The sequence below is a fragment of the Phalacrocorax aristotelis genome, chromosome 3 (assembly GCF_949628215.1).
Source record: "Phalacrocorax aristotelis chromosome 3, bGulAri2.1, whole genome shotgun sequence".
NCBI lineage: Eukaryota > Metazoa > Chordata > Aves > Suliformes > Phalacrocoracidae > Phalacrocorax > Phalacrocorax aristotelis.
The window spans coordinates 54,782,075-54,803,178 of NC_134278.1; the positions used below are offsets into that span (position 1 = coordinate 54,782,075).

The window sequence follows — 21,104 nt, forward strand, 5'->3', positions numbered from 1 at the left end:
GGGAGCGGAGGGAACCGCCCCCCGGCCAGTGCGGCGCGCGGCGGGGCGGCGGCCGCCATCTTGAATCGCCGTGCGCTGGCGATCCCGCGCCGCGCTGCGGAGCTGAGCGGGTGTCCTGGAGCGGCGGGCGCCGTGCATCTCCGCTTCGATGGGTAAGAGCGGACGGGCGTGGAGAGCCGGTGGGCAGGGGGAGATGCGCCCTCTCTGGGGCGCGGAGCGGAGCGGTGCCCCTTGCCGTAAGGCTCCCCGGCGCAGGCCGGCGTCGGGGGCGACTGGCAGGAGCCGGGCGTTGCCGCGCAGGGGCAGCTCAGTCCCCGTCAGGCGGGGCGGTCGGTGCTGGGACCGGGTCTTCCCGCGCCGTTCTGCGCCGTTTCCTCCGTCGGGGGAGCTGCCGTCCTGCCGCTCCCCGGCTCGGGTGCTGAGGGAGCGGGCTTTCCCACCCTCTCCTCAAGGGATGTGGGCGAGGAGTTTCGCTGGTCCCCCTTCCCCGTCGGGGTGGGTGTCCTCTCGGCTGGGCAGCGCCGGGAAGCCCGTGCAGCCTCCCCGGTCGGGGAAGGGGTGGTGGTACAGCAAGGCGCGGTATTTAGGGAGCCTTATGTAGGCAGGGAGGGAAAAAAGCTATTGCTAGGGTAGATCTTAGTCTAGGCACAACAAGTGGGCGAGGTGCAGGATGTGGTGGGTAGGGGGATTTGGTGTTAAAACGAGCATAGTTTTGCAGAGCAGAAGCGCAGGCTTCCCTGGATCTCGATGGAGAAGTCGTGAAGCCTGACTAGATCAGGGACTGCCAGACTTTTTGCCCTTATGATGTCTATACCAAACCCCTTGGGGGGGGGGGAGGGAACGAAGCTATAAATTCATAAGCTTTTCTTTTTGAAAACGGTTTTGATGAGAGCTTCCTCCCAGTTAGGTTTCCATCACTCTTTATTGGGCTGGTGACCTAAACTGGGTTACTTTGAATGCACACTTCTCTTGTTTGGATCATTGCTTGGCCTGACAGTTTTGTTGGTACCACTAAATTAGCAAGGCGTAAGTGATGATATTCTAGGGCTGGAGAAGCTAAGAAGTGTTGTTGGAAAAATGAACTACTTAAATTGTGTCTCAAAAGTTACATGACAATTACTAAAAACTGTTTTAGATGGTGGCACACTTAGCAGTGTGGTCCAGAGATGGCAGTAGTTTACAAAGGTTGTGTTTGGGTGAAACAGGCTGCTGAGTCCTTGGAGTGTATTGTTGATGTCAGCCTGAGTCTGCAGACTGTTTTCCTCTCATAGCTTGTGTTTATCGCCTAGCAGTCCTTGGTACTGCTGATAGAAAAAAATAAATAGCCTAATCATGGAAGCTGATAGAGAATTGTGCGCAGCTCAAGAACTGTAGTTTGAATATTCTTACGTGTGTTTTCTTGTGGAAGAAATTCAGACAAGTGACAATTCAAGACAATTGGTGTAGAGAATTAAATCATATTTTTGACAGTTATTTCTAAGATTAAGGCTAGAGTTCTAACTTTAGAAACTAGCACCATGCTATTAACAACCTTTTTCAGTCAGTCAGTTTGATCATTTCAGTGACAGAATCATGTTTCATCACTTTTATCTTTTCACAGCTGATATGCCTGAAATGACAGACAGATTCTAATCCTCTAATCCATCAAAAGAGCTGTTCTTTAGAATGGGTCAGTCATTTCGTTAGCTTAAAAGGGAAAAGGATATGTCAGTCTGGGTGCTACTGACCCTTAATTTGTTTTTTTTGCAGAGTTTTTTCTGCATACAGTTTAGAGGGAAATGCAGCATAACCTTAGATCCCATGTTACGTTTGTGAGATAGGCATCTTAAAAGAAAAAAAAAATCAGACAATGCAGTAAGATGTTACATGAAGCAGTAGTTACTGCTGGTTTTCTTCTTGTATTTGTCCTTATATTTTAATACATTTAGTGTCACCTTTATGAGAGGAGGAAGCAAGTTCCTTTACTTGTTGGCAGACTCAAAATTTAGCAGTGTAATGTTGGTTTTTGTTTCTCAGTTTGCTCATAAGACCTAGAACTTCTTTATGCAGTAGCTTATGCCCTTTAATGAAGTATCTGGTCCCTGAGATGATCTGTAGTATAATCTGCAGTTTAGAAATGCCTGTCTAGGCAAAGATTTTTCTCTGATTTCTACTGTACAGATTTTTATTGATGAAATGGGTATTGCAAGCAGCTATAGGAATATATAGCTGCTACTGTAGATACTTGTGTAGTACAAGAAATGGCATGTTTGCCTTACAAGGTTTGGTCTTCTGGAGTATTTTTTCTTTTTATAATAGACAACATGGCAAGTCCCGGTAAAGATAACTTCAGAATGAAAAGCTACAAGAATAATGCACTTAATCCCCAAGAAATGCGCAGACGAAGAGAAGAGGAAGGAATCCAGCTTCGGAAACAGAAAAGGGAAGAGCAGGTAGGTACCTTGGTGAGCTGTTAACTGTTTAGTCCTTGCAAAGCTAAATTCAGGTATGTGAAGGGACTTGAGCAGACTCCTCCTGTGTAACAGAATCCAGAGCTCCAGGCTGCCTGTCGGTTTTCTGTGCGATCTTGGGGAGCACCAGGCACATTCTCAACAGGATCATAAAACAAAAAAGTGAACAGAAGCCCTCTTAAGTCTCGAGGGCACACAGAGGAGAGACCCGTGTCTTAAATTTAATCCTTAATCTAGGTTTAAACATGTAAGACTGGGCTGAAAGGATATGCTGATTTCCGATAAGGATTAGAAACCTCGCATTCTCTCCTAGAGCTTGGGCCAAAGCTGTACTGTTAGAAGGGAGAGGATTATTTTCATCTTTGAAGCCTATTTCAAGTTGTCCAAGAGCTTTTCTGCAGTAACTTAGTAAAGTGGTTACCAGTTAGCGACCCCTGAACTATTATACGTAACATTTGCTGTTGTCCTTCTTGAATTTTTAGTGATCAGAGTACATGGAGCATTGTATAATTTAATGGTTTGTGGTAGTTCCTTTTCTAAAAATGTTTAGTAGTTTCTTGCCAGGAAAGTAAGGAATGTAGTTTGTGTTTCTGCTTGGTCTAAAGTGGCTGAATTTGTCTCCTACAACCTAGAGAGTGTCCCAGGCACTGAACTACAGTCTTCTCTGAGGTGGGAATACTTACCCTTCTCCTGGGAAAGTGGTGCTACTGCATGGAAAAAGAATTTAAATTAGTTGGGCCAGAGAGGTAAGAGTAAGATGTAGTATGATGCTGGAGCATTTACCTGCGAATGGGTAACTGCATTCCAGTTCCTGCTGAAAGTTTTCTGTATTTTGTAGTAATAATCCCTAGATAATTTATTAAAATAATGGGTGTTTCCTCTCCCATGCTGACTGTTGTAATAATGAGAATACTGTTATGTTCGCCTTGATCTTAATTTGTTGGACTGGTGGTTTTCAGCTCATGGTGAGCTGGGGAGAACAAGTGTTTGCTGGGAGATGAGACTGCTTTTGCTCCAAAAAAAAATATAACTGGTGGATAGACTGTGATCCTAAACAAAAACAGTTTGTACCTTTCAACCAAGAGCCTCTGTGTCCTTGGTGAGCACTAGGAAGAATGTCTTGTCTTCCAAATGAGGAATGTGGTTGTATCTTGTTTTGTGCCCAGTATAAAAGTGTGCTGAACACTGGAGAGAATGCATTGGTTTAGGTTCCAGTTTGAAATACAGGTAGATGTAAACATGGAGTTGCTCCTGCAGTTTTGCACAAGTACAGTAGCAGAATTCTAGCTGTCTACAGACACGTAAAGGACCAAACCTTCAGGTTTTAGTATGAGGTTTCATTATTATGGTTACAGGTGAAATCTTAAGTTAGTGAACTGAGATTCTAACATTTATTTTTAAAGATACTAACGTAATATTCTTAGAATTGTTAATTACAGTAGATATAAGTGTTGTACAGGATTAAAGCTAAAAAATTAGGTTTGGTTTCTAGAAGAAAACAGGCTAATGTGAATGTTTTGCTTGAATACTAGAAAATGAAGAGGCAGTCATTAAACACTACAGTGCAGGTATGTGTTTTGAGCATAGGCAGTGCATGTAGCCAATCTTAAAGCAATTTTTTGAAGTAGTGACTGTTTGATGTTACATAATTTGAAAGTTCACCTTGAAGCTACACCATTTTTTCTCCAACTATATTAAAATTATCTTATTGTTTTAATCTTTCTGCAACTGAATATTAAATATAGGTGCTATTTAATTGGCATGCGAAGAAAGTACACAGATCTTAGACCTTTTGTTGGAGAGAGGAATGGGGTGTGCTGAAGCAAACACAAACATCAGCTCTGTGTTGATGACTTTAGCTTATAAACTAAAAAAGGAGAAAGTAGCTTGTAGACTACTGTTTCCTGCTTAAAAACAAATGCTAATTATGAGGGATAGAAGAGTGAAAGTATAAAGATCTGTATCTTCTTTTTCTTACATGTGGAAAAATTTATGGATCTTTGCTAATTAAAGAGAACTTCAGTTCTTAAGTGTCTCTGAAGTGTTGCAGTGCAGTTTGTCAAGACACAGATATAGTAGCATGTTTCTCCTTTATGCTCTTTAAACTTTTCACGTAGTATTCCATTTGCGTGGGTGAGTAGGAAGGTGAGTAATTGAAATATTTTGAATAGTATTGGTGAAAGCATTTCTCCAAGTGTATGTCATCAGTACCTGCTCTATGCTAAGTTCTGATGTCTCCCAAAAATTTCTTCTCTGTTTAGCTGTTTAAACGCCGAAACGTTTCTCTCCCGGGAAATGAAGAATCTATGGTAGAAAGTCCAATCCAGGATCCTGATGTCAGCTCTACTGTACCTATTCCAGAGGTAATTACTTTAGAGTGTGCTTAGAATGTTATCTGTTAATGTGCATAGTACCAGATATAAGAAATCTTCCTTTCATTTTTAGGAAGAAGTTATTACAGTAGATATGGTACAGATGATTTTCTCAGATGATCCTGATCAGCAACTCACAGCAACTCAGAAGTTCAGAAAATTGCTATCTAAAGGTATGTAACCATTGCCTGGTTTTATTTTTTGTTCCTTCTGTGTCCGTCATGAATTTTTGTCACTGAGAGTTGGTTAACATTTAGTTTTGTTTTACTTTAAAATAGAGCTTGCTGAAACTTCTAGTTCTGTTTATAGAGAAACCATGCCAGATCTATTCCGACCTAATGGCTAAATACAGAAAGCTTCATTATTCTAACGTTAAGTCTTTCAGACAAAGTAACAAAAGCAAGGATATTTTGATTGAAGTGTTCAGGGCAGTAATTAAATGCACACTAACATTACTTACAGTACTTGTTGCAGTGATTCAATTTCTGACTCTTGTTCTGTATTTGAGGGGAGAAAAATTATATGGCTGCCAACGAACAGTTGTAACTTGTTTTTGTTGAGACTGCAAGACATGCAGTCTTAAATTACTGCTGGTATTTGTATAGCATGATAGGTAAAGGTATGCTTGGTCATTTAAAATAGTATCTAATCATAATTGCTCTTCCACTGACCTGAGCTACTGATTGAGGGAGTAGTGTTTTGAAACGAGTTACTAACATGCCAATGGATATTAGTATGTGTTACTACTATTATACGTAACAGGGTGTTTACTAAATTGTAGCACTTCATGGAGATGATCCTGCAGTCTTCTAACGACAAAAGTTTAGCTCCTTTGAGGTTGAAATGATTGAATGCTGAAAATTATGATAGCAGAGAATCACACTCATGTTTTGTGTCATACTGAAAAAGTAATTTCTTTGGTCTGTTTTGGTTCAGCTTATACAAATATGTTTGGTTTTATCCCCTAGAGCCTAATCCACCTATAGACGAAGTCATACAAAAACCAGGAGTAGTACAGAGATTTGTGAAATTTCTAGAGCGGAATGAGAATTACACTCTGCAGGTGAGTTTGGCTGGTGCAAGTGAGTTTGGCTGGTCCTGATTAGGGGTTTGGAATGGGATTAGAAACCCCCCAAAACAGCTTTGGGAGGCATGTGAATTTGTTTCTTTGTTTGTTTTATAACCAAATTTAATTATTTATAACCACGAAAGCAGTAAATTTTAGTTGTCTGAAACGTAAGTTATTATCACTGAAGCTGTGACTTGACTCTCGTGAATTTCATAGTAGTCTTCATAGTGTGTGTATATATATATGTTTATATGTATACACACACACTGTAATATAGTATGAATACACAACCATGTATTCAGCTGGTCAAATACATGGGTGTTGAAGGCACAATGTGTTCAAGGGAGTTTCCAGAGTGGTATATTAAGTTCATGAGCACTGAAGCGTGAGCAGAATCTGTTTTGTGTTGAGTATATTGTAGTACTTTTCAGCTGAAATCTTAGGAAAAAAAGAAAAAGATGTAGGAAACTGAAAGGCTTGTATGAAACCCTTTCAGAAAAATCTTTGAAAAATATGTAACTAACAGCAGGAGTAACTAGTTCTGTCTACTTGTGGTAGCCTGTGGAATGGCACTTAGGCCTTGTGTACATTGGTATTGGAAGAATTAACTTGACACAGAGTAAATGGAAGGGATTTGTGCTAGTTAGTAGAGATTTTAAAATCTTCCTTATGGTTAGTGCAGCAAGCTGAAACCCAAAAAATAATCTAGATACTGAAGGTGCTTATTAAATAAAGATTTTGTCAATGCCAATTATTTTATTGTATAAAAAGTACAATAACAGTAATAATGGTATTTCAGTGGAAGGGGAAAAAAAGTTAGAAAATTAACTTCTGCAACTCTTACATTAACCTGTTTTTCACTAATTTAAGATTTACTGCTGAGTGGTTTAATGTGGTTTTTGTGCTCCTCAACAGTTTGAAGCAGCTTGGGCTTTGACAAACATAGCATCTGGAACTTTTCTGCACACCAAAGTTGTAATTGAAACTGGAGCTGTTCCAATTTTTATTAAGTTGCTTAGTTCAGAACATGAAGATGTACAGGAGCAGGTAAATGTTTTCTTGGGGTGCTTTATAATTACTTGAAATTAATTTATTAGTGTCTTCTGGATGGGTGGGAGGTTGGTTAGAGAGGTTTTGAGCCCTATTTGCCTGCTAGCCCATTGATCTGGTGCCAGGAAGATAAAAATTTACCTTCAGTGTATTTTTTCTGTCATGTTTTTTTTTCCTCTGATTCTTTCAGGTTTCTTTGAACCTGTTTTTTATTTCATGTTATCAAGTAATTTGAAGAAAGCATCTCATTTCTGTTGTGGCATTTATGGGTGGACAGGATCTGTAACATCATAATAGAAAGAATATAGTGGAAAACAATGGGCTACTTTTCACTAAATTATCTTGCAACTTTATTTCTTATATGCTTCTGCTCTTCCATCTTATGTTAAAGTCTTCATTTACATCTTCCTGAACTTTGGGGATTTTTTTTGGTTTGTTTTGGGTTTTTTTTTGAAGAGAGGCTGCAATTTCACAGAATCACAGAATGGTAGGGGTTGGAAGGGACCTCTGGAGATCATCTCGTTCAACCCCCTGCTTGGGCAGATACACCTAGAGCAGGGTAACAGGACCACGTCCAGGTGGGTTTTAAATGTCTCCAGAGAAGGAGACTTCACAACCTCTCTGGGCAGCCTGTGCCACTGCTCTGTTGCCCTCACAGTAAAGAAGTGTTTTCTCATATTTAAGTGGAACTTTCTGTGTTCCAAGTTGTACCCATTGCCCCTTGTCCTGTTGTTGGGCACCACTGAAAGGGGTCCAGTCCCATCCTCTTGACACCCACCCTTTAGATATTTATAAGCATTGATGAGATCCCCCCTCAGTCTTCTCCAGGCTGAACAAACCCAAGCCTTTCAGCCTTTCCTCATAAGGGAGATTCTCTAGTCCCCTGATCATCTTGTTAGCTCTCCGCTGGACTCTCTCCAGTAGTTCCCTGTCCTTCTTAAACTGGGGGGCCCAAAAGTGGACAGAGTACTTTACTAGCTTTTATTTAGCATGTTTGAAAATTTGTATGGTGAAAGTTCATGATTTAACTTTTTTATTCCTCGTACATTGTTTGCAACTTTGAGCCAGTTTAATTGAATCTGTTAACTGTAGTGAGCAAATGTAACTATTGAAAAGAGCGTGTGTATTCTTTTTATTGACAAGCACATGAATCAACTTATTTTCATAACAGAAGACTTTCTTGCCTTGAAAGGATGACTTCAAGTGTAGGTAACTGACTTCATGTGAGTTCCCAAAAAATGGAGTACAGAAATCAGTAGTGTTCTGAAATTTTATATTTGGAATGATATTGCGCTTTTGCTTCTATAATATTTGCTGTAAAATATATAGATGATCTGTAAAAGTTTGCAAGCATGTATAAATTCACTTGGATGCTCTGATTTTTAAGGCAGTGTGGGCTCTTGGCAACATTGCTGGTGATAATGCAGAATGCAGAGACTTTGTTTTAAACTGTGGAATATTACCACCCCTCCTGGAGTAAGTATTGTAAATTAAAATTGCAACTATAGTATATAGGTATAGATAGCTGTAAACTTCAACTTAAAATTTGAAAAGTATATAGGCTTTTTGCAAAATTGAGAATGTTTCTTTTTTTATTATATTGCTGTGACTCTCATGTTTTGGGTTACCAGAGCTTCATGCATATCTTTAATTAGTCCATGACTGGAAACTTTCCAGTGTTTGCAAATGGAGAGAATTGTTATTCCACAGGTATGAAATTTCTGTATTGTGCAGAACTCTGTGCTGCCAGGGTTCTGGATATATACGGTGGGAGAGATGGTTTAATTCACATTTGTAAGATACACACATTTGTATTTTACAAAAAATACACACACAAACACATTTGTAAAATATCTTAAAATAATAGAGGAGAATGTGATTACCTTCCTCGAGGATTTAAAGGATTAATGGTTTTAGATGTTTTGGTATGTATCTGAAAGCGAACCTGATTTTTCAGGTATTGAATCTTTTGCATTCTATTTGGCAAAAGCAGTATAGTGTTAATTTTTTTAGAAGATCTTTTCAATTCTAACTTTTTATGGAACTATCGTTATTAATTGCATTCTGTGAATGAAAACATAAAAGTTAATTCAAGGGAGGGTTGCATCTCGTAGCCCCTTCTGAAGACCCTCTGAAAAGATTTGTTGAGTGATTGATGAGATGAGTGATTTTTCATATGAGCAATGGTTTACTTTTATATGCATTTACATGATTTGGGAATGAGATGTCCATGCAAAATAATCTATTCAGATTCACTTGATTCTAAGAAAATATTTGCAGCATGTCAGCTACAAAGAGAAATAGATTTAAAGTAGTGCCCAATAATAGGATTGTTTTTACTGATTTGAGATACAGTTGTTGATAATAGACACAAAAAGACTTCCTTTCAATGAGAAATTATTATTTATTATTGTTGATTCTCTTTGACAGACTGTTAACAAATTCTAATCGTCTTACAACAACTAGAAACGCAGTCTGGGCTCTCTCGAATCTCTGTAGAGGAAAGAACCCTCCTCCAGACTTCAGTAAGGTATAATAAAGTACTCATTTTGAGAAATCAGAAAGCTGAAGAAGACTTAGGTTTGTAATATGTTATAACACATAGAATCTTTGAATCTGGAGATAGACTCAATTTTACCTTTTCAATGTAATCACAGTGTCTTGTCCATCTGGTATCTGCAAAAAATAATCTACTTTGACACCTATCAGCAATAAAATTAAAGTACTTAAAAACTTGACATTGTAGTTAGTTGGATGCAAATAGTCATTCACTGGTGTGAAATGATGGGCAAATAATACATTCAGCACTAAAACCCTTGGGGCTGTATTTTCTCCAGATCTGCTTTGGAGGATGTGTGTTACAATTGAAGCTTTTCTATTTTTTTATTTTTATTTTATGGTGGTGAGTGCATACTGCAGGAATAAAATTTTGAGTTTTCTGCTCTGTTGGATGTGGTTAAATCGGACTATGATGACAGAGGTGATTTGCCTGTATGCTCTCCCCTTCACTTCCTCCTCTCTCCAGCATGTGGTTGTAAAGACAGTAAGACTGTAGAGGCTAGTAGGAGTATTAGCTCCTTATTTTCACTATGAAATTAATTTCTGTTAAGGTTAATGACATTAAAAGATTAAAAAAATTGAACTTTGAATATTCTGGTAGAAGAGACAGGTTAAATTATCATTAAAGATAATCTGGAGAGAATTTACATGTCTTGAAGCTTACCTCATGAGGTAGTAATTATTGTCATTGCTACTTAATAATTTGTGGAGAGACATTAACAAAAAGGGGGGATTTCTGATGTCAATTAACCACCTCACAGTTGCTTTGCCCAAGCTGCATCCTGTGGTAGTGTTTTGTTCTGTTAGTAGAAAACCAACAAGCTTTCTTGCTGCTTAAACGCTTAACTTCATTGGAAATGGATGCCCTGTAGGCAGCTGCCAATAAGAATAGCTCTTTCGCTTTTTGCCCTTTGCAATAGCACCAGTTGGACACATAAAGGAGACTGAACTGCATGACTGATGTAAGAAAAATAGTTAAGTTCTACAAAGAATATGGCATTCCCAAACTGTACAGCTGAAACCTGGCAGGTTCCAAGTGGTGTTAAGATGGCCTAGTTCATTTGGCCCTGTCTGTGTGGAACCTGTGAGAGATTAACGCCAGAGACTACAGCTGCAGTGAGAACTGAAGTCAGCCGTTGCTTGTTTGATTTGGTTCAGTGAATGCTGAGTCCTCTGTGAATTGCTCTGAGTTTCTTTATGGTAAAGCAATTATAAATTGGTCATTACAAATAACCTCCAGTACTCCTACAAAGACAGCGATATCCAAAAATGTTACTACTTTGAAATCCTGTTCCCTGAGTGATTCAAAAAAGTATCGGCTATTCCTGATCATCTGGTTACCTGTAAAAACGGATAGCTTTTGTTTAAGCTGGACAGTTGTATACCCAGTGTAGTATCTCTAAATAAATAGGCTGTGAATCAGAATTTATCCAAGTTGCCAGTTTGAATTGGAGGTCTAGTTTAATCAGGAAGTGTTGCACCTACGTTCTGGTTCATTAATGAGCTCGTGTGCTTTGGCAGTAAATAGTTTTCCATGTTTATGTCTTTGCAGAATGTTCTTTGAAACTTGAAAAATACGAAACACCTAATTTTAGGCAATATTTTTCTTTAACCTAGGTTGCTCCTTGCTTAAACGTTTTATCAAGACTGTTGTTTAGCAGTGACCCAGATGTGTTAGCAGATGCTTGCTGGGCCCTCTCTTACCTTTCAGATGGTCCCAATGATAAAATTCAAGCTGTTATTGATTCTGGAGTGTGTCGGAGATTGGTAGAGCTGCTTATGTAAGTCTTCTCTTCACCAAATAAATGTCTTGCAGTGCTGTTAATATTAACGAGTTCAGATTGAGTTGTTTGTTCTCACCTCAAGTCTGATTTATTTAGTGAGAAGTGATGAACGTGAATTCAGTCTGAAACCTTTTAAGTTGCTTGCTAGGTTGCTTGGCTTCTGGGATCTTTTTCCTGAGATTGACAGTGAAAAAAAGTTTTCTCCAAAGTATTCCTTTATATTATTTAAAATGTAATGTAGGATTTCATTTACATGGAGGAATAGGAAGTTGAAGACTGAAGCTAAGCTTCAGTTGTAAATCAATTTCTAAGCTTATTTTTTTTTTTTCATTTCACTGTTACATTTTGTTTTCTTACCTTTCTAGGAGGTGTCGTTGCAATACAGGCCATTCTTGGACTCACGAAGTCCAGAAGCGGGCTTGTGCCACTTTTGAACTGTTTCAATATACTTGGTTTATGGTTCATTATTTTCCTAGAAAGGGAGACTAAATCCCTGTGTTCACATGGGAACTGCAGAGTAGGTCAGGGATAGTAGCTCCCAGCACTGACAGCTCAGCACCATTCCCTGTGAAAAGCTCATTTATATTGCTCTCAGGAGAGAACGAGGTTGCTTTCTCTTCTGTAGAAGCTTTAGGACAACCAAGTAGACTTCCTTCCCCCACACCTCAGGCAGTTGAATATGGGGATATGGGCTTCATGTACTGGCTTTGAGGGTTGTTGACTTACAAAAGGGGAAAGTTCACTTAAAAGGGGGGCTGCTAAGTTTTAGTAGACAGCTAATAGCACCCCTTTTGTTTCTGTGTCTATTAAATGACACAGGTTCCAGTACTATATTTAATAATACTTGAGCTGGGTGAAATGAATGTGCTGGACAGAGAAATTGCTCTAAGTTGTGTTGTTCCATAGAGATGCCCTTTCTTTGGATCAGCAATTCAGTTGTGGGCTTGCAGTTGTCAAATCTTGCTCAATAGGGGGAAAGTGTAAGAAGTGATGCAGTGTTTGCTATAACTAAAAATTTAGCTTCTGAAGTAAGCTATTGTTCACTGAAAATGCAAAATTCTACTGTAACACTTGGTAATATCAAGCTATTTAATGTTTGTCTCCAGGCATAATGATTACAAGGTGGTATCCCCTGCATTAAGAGCAGTTGGAAATATTGTTACTGGGGATGATATCCAAACACAGGTAAGACTAGTTGATTGAAGAAAAATGAATTGGCAGGACAGAATTTTGCGAAATTGTGACAAAATACACATCCAGTACAGGTATCTGCGTATGTCAGTGAAAGAGTCTCTGTACAGATATATATTGTTAATTTGACAGTTTAGGCTCTATTTTAAACATTAAATTACTGCAAGAACGAACACGTTATTACATCACTGTATGTAGTGGATTGTTTCATTCCTGTATGGAATGGCTTCCTATTTACAATGAAAGTAACTTCTTTTTTTTTTTTTTCCTCTTTAGTGGGGGTTCAATTATTTATTATTGTTTTAATTACTTTTTAACTTTAGGCAATGGAATTGAGTTTGAAGCAACGCAGGAGATCCTAAGACTGGTCCTGCTTCAGAGGAAACTGTGTCTAAAGGCTGACAGAACTAGTGTAAAGGGAAAATAAGGAAATAAGTTAATTATGTAATTTGTTGTGTGCTCCATAGGAGAGGATTTTGCTAAGGGATTAAATAGAAATTATCGGGGAAAAAAAAATCTTAAATGCCCCCCCCCCCCCAATTAATAAATAACTATACAAATTAGATATACACTTCTCAGTTATTCTCAAGTTATTCATATTCTAGCCATAAGCAGCCTTATTTAGTCTTGCTGTTGTCTGTCCTCTTGTCTGAACTGAACTGAGGGCAGATTCTTTCAAACTGCTGGATTCTCTATTCACATACTACAGCATTGAACACTTTAATTTTGCAGGATGTTATCTCTGATACTTTGTATAAAATAAATGTGTTGCAAAATCTTCTGTCGAAGTCATCTGTAAGGTGCTTTCATATATATATGTATATTGCACAACCCAATTTTCAATTCTCAAATTATTTTAGGTGATTCTAAACTGCTCTGCATTACCCTGTCTCTTGCACTTGCTTAGTAGTCCCAAGGAATCTATTCGAAAAGAAGCGTGCTGGACTGTTTCTAACATTACTGCAGGAAACAGAGCTCAGATTCAGGTAAAGCCTGTATATTTGTTACTTGGTTGGTTTTGTTTCCATTCTACTACTTCACTTGATTTTCCTTCATGAGGAGAAATAAGTAGATACTACATTGACTCTGCATTATGTTTTTTAGGGAAAATTATAGACAGTTAGGACTAACTTATTTGTTCTAAATTTTGAAAGGTTATTATAAATAACTTCATAAAATACTTTAGTACAATTCATGACAGCTATTTTTAGAGAAACTGATTCATTTCTCTCAAAGGGATTTGGTTGATGCTTATAAAACATTTAAAGGATACTTAAGATAATCTCTTAGATCTGATATCAACTGTTATTTTTCCCTGTGGGAGCATCATCTACTGGTATACTCTCTTTAGATTTGTTATGAATTGTAATATACATGTTGAAATAATACGCCATTTTTCTTCTTTAAAAGTTGAAACAAAACATCTTGCACAAACTAGTCCAGAGAAAAGGGGACGATTTACCAATTCTACATGTTTGGAAATGTTGAACGTTTTGCTTGGATAAAATACCTGCGTGATGTCATCAATACTGAGTTGTATTCTTGTGGGAACTACTAAATCCTGACTATTACTCCAGGTGTCTGGAGTTACCTGAAAATAGGTTTGTTTGGCAAAAATGAGAATTCTGAATCAAAGTGCAATTTTCAATATGATTTTTATTCCCCTCTAATTCAGTCGGGTGAAAATGTTAGTTTGTAATGTCATTTAGAATATGTAATATAGTCTCCACTTTTATAGACATAGTCTTTCTGTGGAGACTGCAAACCTGGATAAAATGGACAAAATGAAGCTTTGTTCTGAGGCTTGATCTCCTGTTCAAAACCTCAGGTTTAGTGTTGAAATCATATGATTTTTAAACGGGCCTATGCAGTAAGCAGTATTCTGTTCACCAGAGACGGAGAAATCGGCAAAGATGATGCTCTGATGGCTGCTGTAGTGCAGTGTTGGAATAGTTCTGAATGTCAGTTTAGTGTTTCTAGGTAGTGTGGTTGGTGCCATCTAACAAAACATTGTTTGCTTTGATATCAGCAGGCATCACTGACCCTTGTAGCGAAGGGTATTAATGTTCTTTGTGTATACTAAATCTTAATTATTATAACTTCATCTCTTAGGCTGTTATAGATGCAAATATTTTCCCAATATTGATCGAAATTCTTCAAAAAGCTGAATTTCGGACCAGAAAAGAAGCAGCATGGGCCATAACTAATGCAACATCAGGAGGAACCCCTGAACAGATTAGGTAAGTTTGTGTATATTACTATTTTCTCTACCGAAGTATCTTTTCTAAGGCATTTTTATTTCTGCAATTGAATCCTGACAAATGTAGCTGTGATATCCTCAACACAACCATAATTCCTTGTAACTCTTTCGACACAGGGACTAAACATGTAGAAGCTCAGAAAAATGAGTGAAGTATATGGAGTAGACTTAACAAATTGACTGATATTGGTCTGTTTCAGTGATGTTACACCTAAAGTTTTCACAGGGTTATCTTCCAGAGTTTATATTATATTGTCAAACACAGTAGATACCTATTTAAGGAAATTTTGGCCCTTTTAACATCCTCAAGGTACTACTGTCTAACTGCAGGATAACTTAAAACCACTAAACAAACTGTGTTTAAGCAACCTTTTGATGCCAGCAAATGTTACCGTCTTCATTTTACGTGCACACTAGAAACGAGGACACAGGTTCTGACTTCCAAAGTTCCTACACAGTTTTATGCAAAATTGGAAAAAGGAATAGTATATGCAAAATCCCAATATCTTTTTTGTATTTACAGTTATGTCCTTCCTTTTACAGTAGGGAATGCTAATATTGTAATGAGTTGCTAGTGTTTACTGCGTTAGTGTAGAGCAGTGTCCAGTGTTCTGATCTGTCTCTAACGTGTTTACTCAATGTTTTTGCCAGTACAAAATTTCAAATGCCTGAGAAAAAGTTATTTTTTAGCAGTAAGCTCTTTTCTATTAAGTTAAACCCATCTGAAGTTCATAAGCAAAAAGGAGTTTAAAAGACTACAGATTCTAAACTCCAGTTAGGAGTATGCGCATTAGATTTTCTCAGAAAAGGATAATGTAGAATATTTATTCAATTTCAGACTCAGATTTTGTGTTGTGTTTTAGAAATCTTTTGTTTCAGCCACTTCTTTTAGCAAAATTAAGCACCCATAGTGATAGACAGGCATGTCATAATAAATATGCTGGATTATCGGTCCTTCTTTTTCCCCCCCATCCCCCTCTGTTTTTCTGCTGTTATAAAGGTATTTGGTAGCACTAGGTTGTACCAAGCCTCTTTGTGACCTCCTGACTGTGATGGATTCAAAAATAGTACAGGTGGCTTTAAATGGACTTGAAAATATTCTGCGTCTTGGAGAACAAGAGTCTAAGCAAAATGGAATGGGCATTAATCCTTATTGTGCCCTTATAGAAGAAGCATATGGTAAGACATTACTTCTTGTAAAACTACATACCTGAACTTCCTTATTTCAGGCTGTAAAAACAAAACCATTGTGAACCATTTGTAGGTACATTTAATATTAGAATTTTTACTTCAAGCATAAGTGGACATGAAAGCATCATAAATTAAGTCATGTAACATCATGGGGGATGGGAAAAGCGGTTAAATGCAGAAAACCTGTGAATAGTTCTGTCTGGTACAGTTTCATTACCAACAGGGATGTGAGATCAGAGTTTGCTTTACTTACTCCCGAAGCCGGATCACTTTTTAGCATAGTAAATATCAGTAACAGCAAAATCAACTTCAGATCATAAAATGAATTAAGTTTGTACTTAATTTGTGAAAGTATTTTCTTCTGCTTCCTCTTAAAAGAGTTATTGAATTAAACCACGCTTTAAAGGCAGACTGTCAGAACTAAAATGACATTTGTTGAATTTCATGACTAGATGCTTTTGATTTAACAAAATTGATGTAAACCTGGCTTATAATTAATCTGGCATTATTTATGGAGGGTTATCTTTTTGTAGTTCTGACAAAACAAAATCGGCAGACATTTGTGTTTCAGAGACTGCTAATAACAGTTCTAGCTGATGACATTATATCTGATTAGATGGTACTAACTTTTCTGTAAAGCAGCCTTTAAATCTGCTTTCTCTGTTAGAGAGTTTCATTTCTAAAATTAGATGCATACTTGGAGAACTTGCAATCTAATGTGTAAGAGGAATAAGTACTAAACACTTTAACGGAATTTATTCTGTTCCAGATTTTGCGTCCATTCATAATTACAACCACTGAATGTCTAGGTTCTTTTCTTTACCAATTAAGCGTAGGCTGCTGAAGCTGTAGAGTATAAGTTCAAGTAGGGGAAATGGCTAATTATATCATAGAATCATTTAGGTTGGAAAAGACCTTTAAGATCATCAAGTCCAACTGTTAACCTAGCACTGCCAAGTCCACCACTAAACTTAGGGTGGACCAAGTTAAACTCAGTGCACTAAACTTAACTAAAGATGTCCCTAAGCATCACACATACGTGCCTTTTAAATACCTTCAGGGATGGTGACTCCACCACTTCCCTGGGCAGCCTGTTCCAGTGCTTGATAACCCTTTCGGTGAAGAAATTTTTCCTAATATCCAGTCTAAACCTCCCCTGACACAGCTTGAGGTCATTTCCTCTCCTCCTATCACTTGTTACTTGGGAGAAGAGACCAACACCCACCTCACTACAACCTCCTTTCAGGTATTTGCAGAGAGTGATAAGGTCTCCCCTCAGCCTCCTCTTCTCCAGGCTAAACAACCCCAGCTCCCTCAGCCGCTCCTCATAAGACTTTTTCTCCAGACCCTTCACCAGCTTCGTTGTCCTTCTCTGGACACGCTCCAGCACCTCAATGCCTTTCTTGTAGTGAGGGGCCCAAAACTGAACACAGCATTTGAGGTGTGGCCTCACCAGTGCCGAGTACAGGGGCACGATCACCTCCCTGCTCCTGCCGGCCACACTATTCCTAATACAAGCCAGGATGCTGTTAGCCTTCTTGGCCACCTGGGCACACTGCTGGCTCATGTTCACCTGGCTGTCAGCCAGCACCCCCAGGTCCTGCTCTGCCCGGCAGCTCTCCAGCCACTCTTCCCCAAGCGCATAGCATTACATGGGGTTGTTGTGACCCAAGTGCAGAACCCGGTACTTGGCCTTGTTAAACCTCATAGAATTGGCCTCAGCCCCTCGATCCTGCCTGTCCAGATCCTTCTGCAGAGCCTTCCTACCCTCAAGCAGATGAACACATCCACCCAACTTGGTGTCGTTTGCAAATTTACTGAGGGTGTGCTTGATCCCCTCTTCCAGATCATTGATAAAGATACTAAACAGAACTGGTCCCCAACACTGAGCCCTGGTGAACACCACTTGTGACTGGCTGCCAACTGGATTTAACTCCATTGACTACAACTCTTTGGTCCCGGACATCCAGTCAGTTTTTTACCCAGGAAAGAGTACACCTGTCCAAGCCATGAGCAGCCAGTTTCTCCAGGAGAATGCTGTGGGAAATGGTGTCAAAGGATTTACTAAAGTCTAGGTAGACAACATCCACAGCCCCATCACATCATAAACATATCACCTGCATTGCTTTGGCTTATCTAGTCAACAGAAGGGTTTGTATGAGCTCTTTCTAATGCAATTTAAGTGAAAACCGAATTATCTTAAATAGATAAAAAGGAGTTTTGAATCAACCTAACTGACTGCCAAGCACTTGATTCTGCCAGCAGAGCAGAGGTTATGTCATGTAGCTTGCAGATGATAAGCCTTTGGAAAGATAGTATCTTCAAATCTTAAGATTAGATTTGAAAAAAGATATAAACTGTGCCCAGTGATGACTCCATAATAGGCGATAGAATTTAGAGTTGAGGAAGACTGAAAGAGTTAAAGAAAATAAATTGGGATATTGGAAATTGCTATAGCAAGCGATTTTATGCCATCCTAATTCTGTACAGATTCAATTTCTTTGTAGGCATGGTATATTTCTTTGTAGATACTAAAGCTGCCTCATCCTTCTTAGTTAAATTGATATTCTTTTAGCATAGTTTTAAAATTAGTTTGGGCAGCAGAAAATGCTGCAGAAAATGAAGACTAGAAATACCTGGGTTAGGAAATTAAGAATCAGTGACATCGAATGAATTGAGATGATTTGGGATTGCTTTTTTTTTTTATCTAAGAAATACCACTATACTATAAGCTGTTTCCATTTGAATTCACCATTCATTTAGCAGCTAGATTTTGAAAATGTTTTGTTTTGAATTTAGGACTTGATAAAATTGAATTTCTTCAGAGGCATGAAAACCAAGAGATCTACCAAAAGGCTTTTGAACTCATAGAACATTACTTTGGTGTCGAAGAGGAGGACTCCAGTATTGCACCTCAGGTGGATGAAAATCAGCAGCAGTTTGTGTTTCAACAGCAGGAGGCTCCAATGGAGGGGTTTCAGCTGTAAATTATTGAAGACAAGCATAAAGTGTAAACATTTGTGGGGTTTGGGGTTTATTTTTTCCACCGAGGTCTTTTCTTTATGGCCAAAGTTAGAGAAAAACTCAAATATGTTTTGCAGAAATAGATGAAGCAGCTCATGCACTTTTATATATTGTGTTAGATACAACTGTTCTTTGTTTTGTATTTGTGTTTTTCATTATCTCTTATGTACAGAAAACAACTGTGAGTAATCATATCTAAAGTAAAGCATTAAATGTGATTTAACAAGAATTGTTAAGCTAAGACTTGGTAGGAATTTAGGTAGTGGTTCTGAATTTTTCATGTAGTCTCAAACTGCATATCAGCAATACAGTTACTGACAGTTGCATTTTTGGCAGTAGGCTTGACTTGCCCAGTCTCTATCAAAATCTACCTCTTGTATTGAAGCAAAAATATTGCTTCAGAACTAAGGCATGAAATAAAGATGAGCTTGTAAGAAGCTGAATTGGAATGTGAAAAATATTTATTTAAATTGTGAAACTTTTATGCATTAGTTACTTTACAACACACTGTTGGAATTTATTTATAAAATGTATTTAAAGACATACTAGTTATATAATGCTAATTACCTAATATAATATTGAATATATGAAAAAGCTTTTTCTGAATTATGTGAGAAGAGGACTGTTACAGAAGTTTTCAAATTAGAATCAGCAGAGTTTGCTGGTCATTTGATGTTGGCTCTGTAATTAAAGCTGCTAAATGGCATTAAAAGTCAGCCACGAATACAGTACTTTGCAGTGGAAGCAGTTGCTGTAGTTACCCCAAGAATGCTGCGATTATGAATGACAGAGGTGGTGATTTGCACAAATCGCCAAGTGGATTGGTCTCGACCGTCTCCTGTCAAAATGTGGTAACACCACTTCAGTGTGAGAAACGTTGCAGTGTTTGCCTTTCTAGTACAGTAGTTTCTTAAAAGTTTAGAGAGTAGGTGTTATTTTTTGACCAAATGTGCAACCGCCACTTGAATGGAATTGTTCTTTAAGTTAACTAACTCTGTTTTCTTTTGGTAAGACAATAGAAATGGATGAATAGAAAAAGAATGAATAGCGAATCACTCCTTTCTGGTTGAAGAAAAAGTTTGTTGTACTGTAAATAGCATTAAGTACGTGGACACCAAAACTAACTGGGAAGTCATTGTCATCTAAATATTTAGGCTCTACAATATACAGTGTTTGCTGTTAAACACTAAAAGAAATAGAATTTTAATAATTACATTAACAGTCTTGAATACAGAAAAAAGTATGCTCTGCTTTGACTTGCATTTAAGTAGTGTTTCTGGTGTATTAGTAGTATATCTCATTTGGAGAAATGAATACTTTGGCTTAACTCTGAAGTATGATTATTTCTTATTACCTGTAATTAATGTATTAACATCAGACTCCTGGGTTAAGTGAAATCCTTGACATACGAGAGCATTTCATGCTTCATAAAAAGCTGCAATTGAAACTTCAAATTATTTACCCCATGGCACTGTGCTTGTCACTAAACAATATTTTAATGCACTGAAAAATACAGGTTAAAGGTGGTATCACTTAACAGTACCATTTTATATTTAGAATTTTTTTGACATGCAAGTTAAGATTCTAAGATGTTTCACTTTGATGTTACAGCAATATATACTATATTGTAATTGAATGTGGGACTTGAAGTGGATTTTCTAAGATTAATGGTCAGTTTTGACTAAGACCTAACTGGGAGGGAAGAAACCTCTTTTTGAAGCCTTTTTAGTGGAAGATAGAAGCGTAAGAAGCGTATATAGGAGTGCTGTTACTTTATGAACTCTGAATAACGAGATATTTTAGCTAATGACACTTTAAACCTAGATTTGTACAGCATACAGCAGTTTTGAATAGTGTGATAACCTTGAGTACAGCTGCCAAATTTTCATATAATGTTAGATGATTGTATTTGTGCCCTTTTTACTCTCATAGTTTTAGGTTTTCATATACTGACTCTCCTTCTTCCACTGCACCCCCCCAGCCCCATCTGTTCAAAGTACAGGGTAAAAATCTTAGAAATCTACCAGGATTACTAGTAAGTGCTGAATTTCAGTGTTCTTCTAGTGCAAGAAAATAATTCAGGTAACAGGGTATTCCATTGTTTCTGACAACCTTGTTTTGATAACATAACCAGCTGTGCCTGCTTTTTATTTG

General features: G+C 38.0%; 1 protein-coding gene across 2 annotated transcripts; it reads left to right on the top strand.

Annotated features, from left to right (window-relative positions):
- Window positions 1-11: 11 nt before the first annotated feature.
- Window positions 12-19,393, top strand: KPNA5 (karyopherin subunit alpha 5). 2 transcript variants are annotated; one of them, XM_075087496.1, is made up of 14 exons: window positions 12-152; window positions 2,299-2,432; window positions 4,712-4,813; window positions 4,896-4,995; window positions 5,791-5,885; window positions 6,807-6,938; window positions 8,329-8,417; window positions 9,372-9,471; window positions 11,118-11,281; window positions 12,391-12,469; window positions 13,336-13,461; window positions 14,588-14,715; window positions 15,736-15,914; window positions 18,726-19,393. In XM_075087496.1, the coding sequence occupies exons 1-14, from the start codon at window positions 149-151 to the stop codon at window positions 18,911-18,913; spliced, it is 1,620 nt and encodes a 539-aa protein (XP_074943597.1). In that variant the 5' UTR covers window positions 12-148; the 3' UTR covers window positions 18,914-19,393. The 2 variants fall into 2 exon arrangements, with proteins under 2 accessions (XP_074943597.1, XP_074943598.1); XM_075087497.1 differs by lacking the exons at window positions 12-152; window positions 2,299-2,432 and adding an exon at window positions 3,098-3,196.
- Window positions 19,394-21,104: the final 1,711 nt, after the last annotated feature.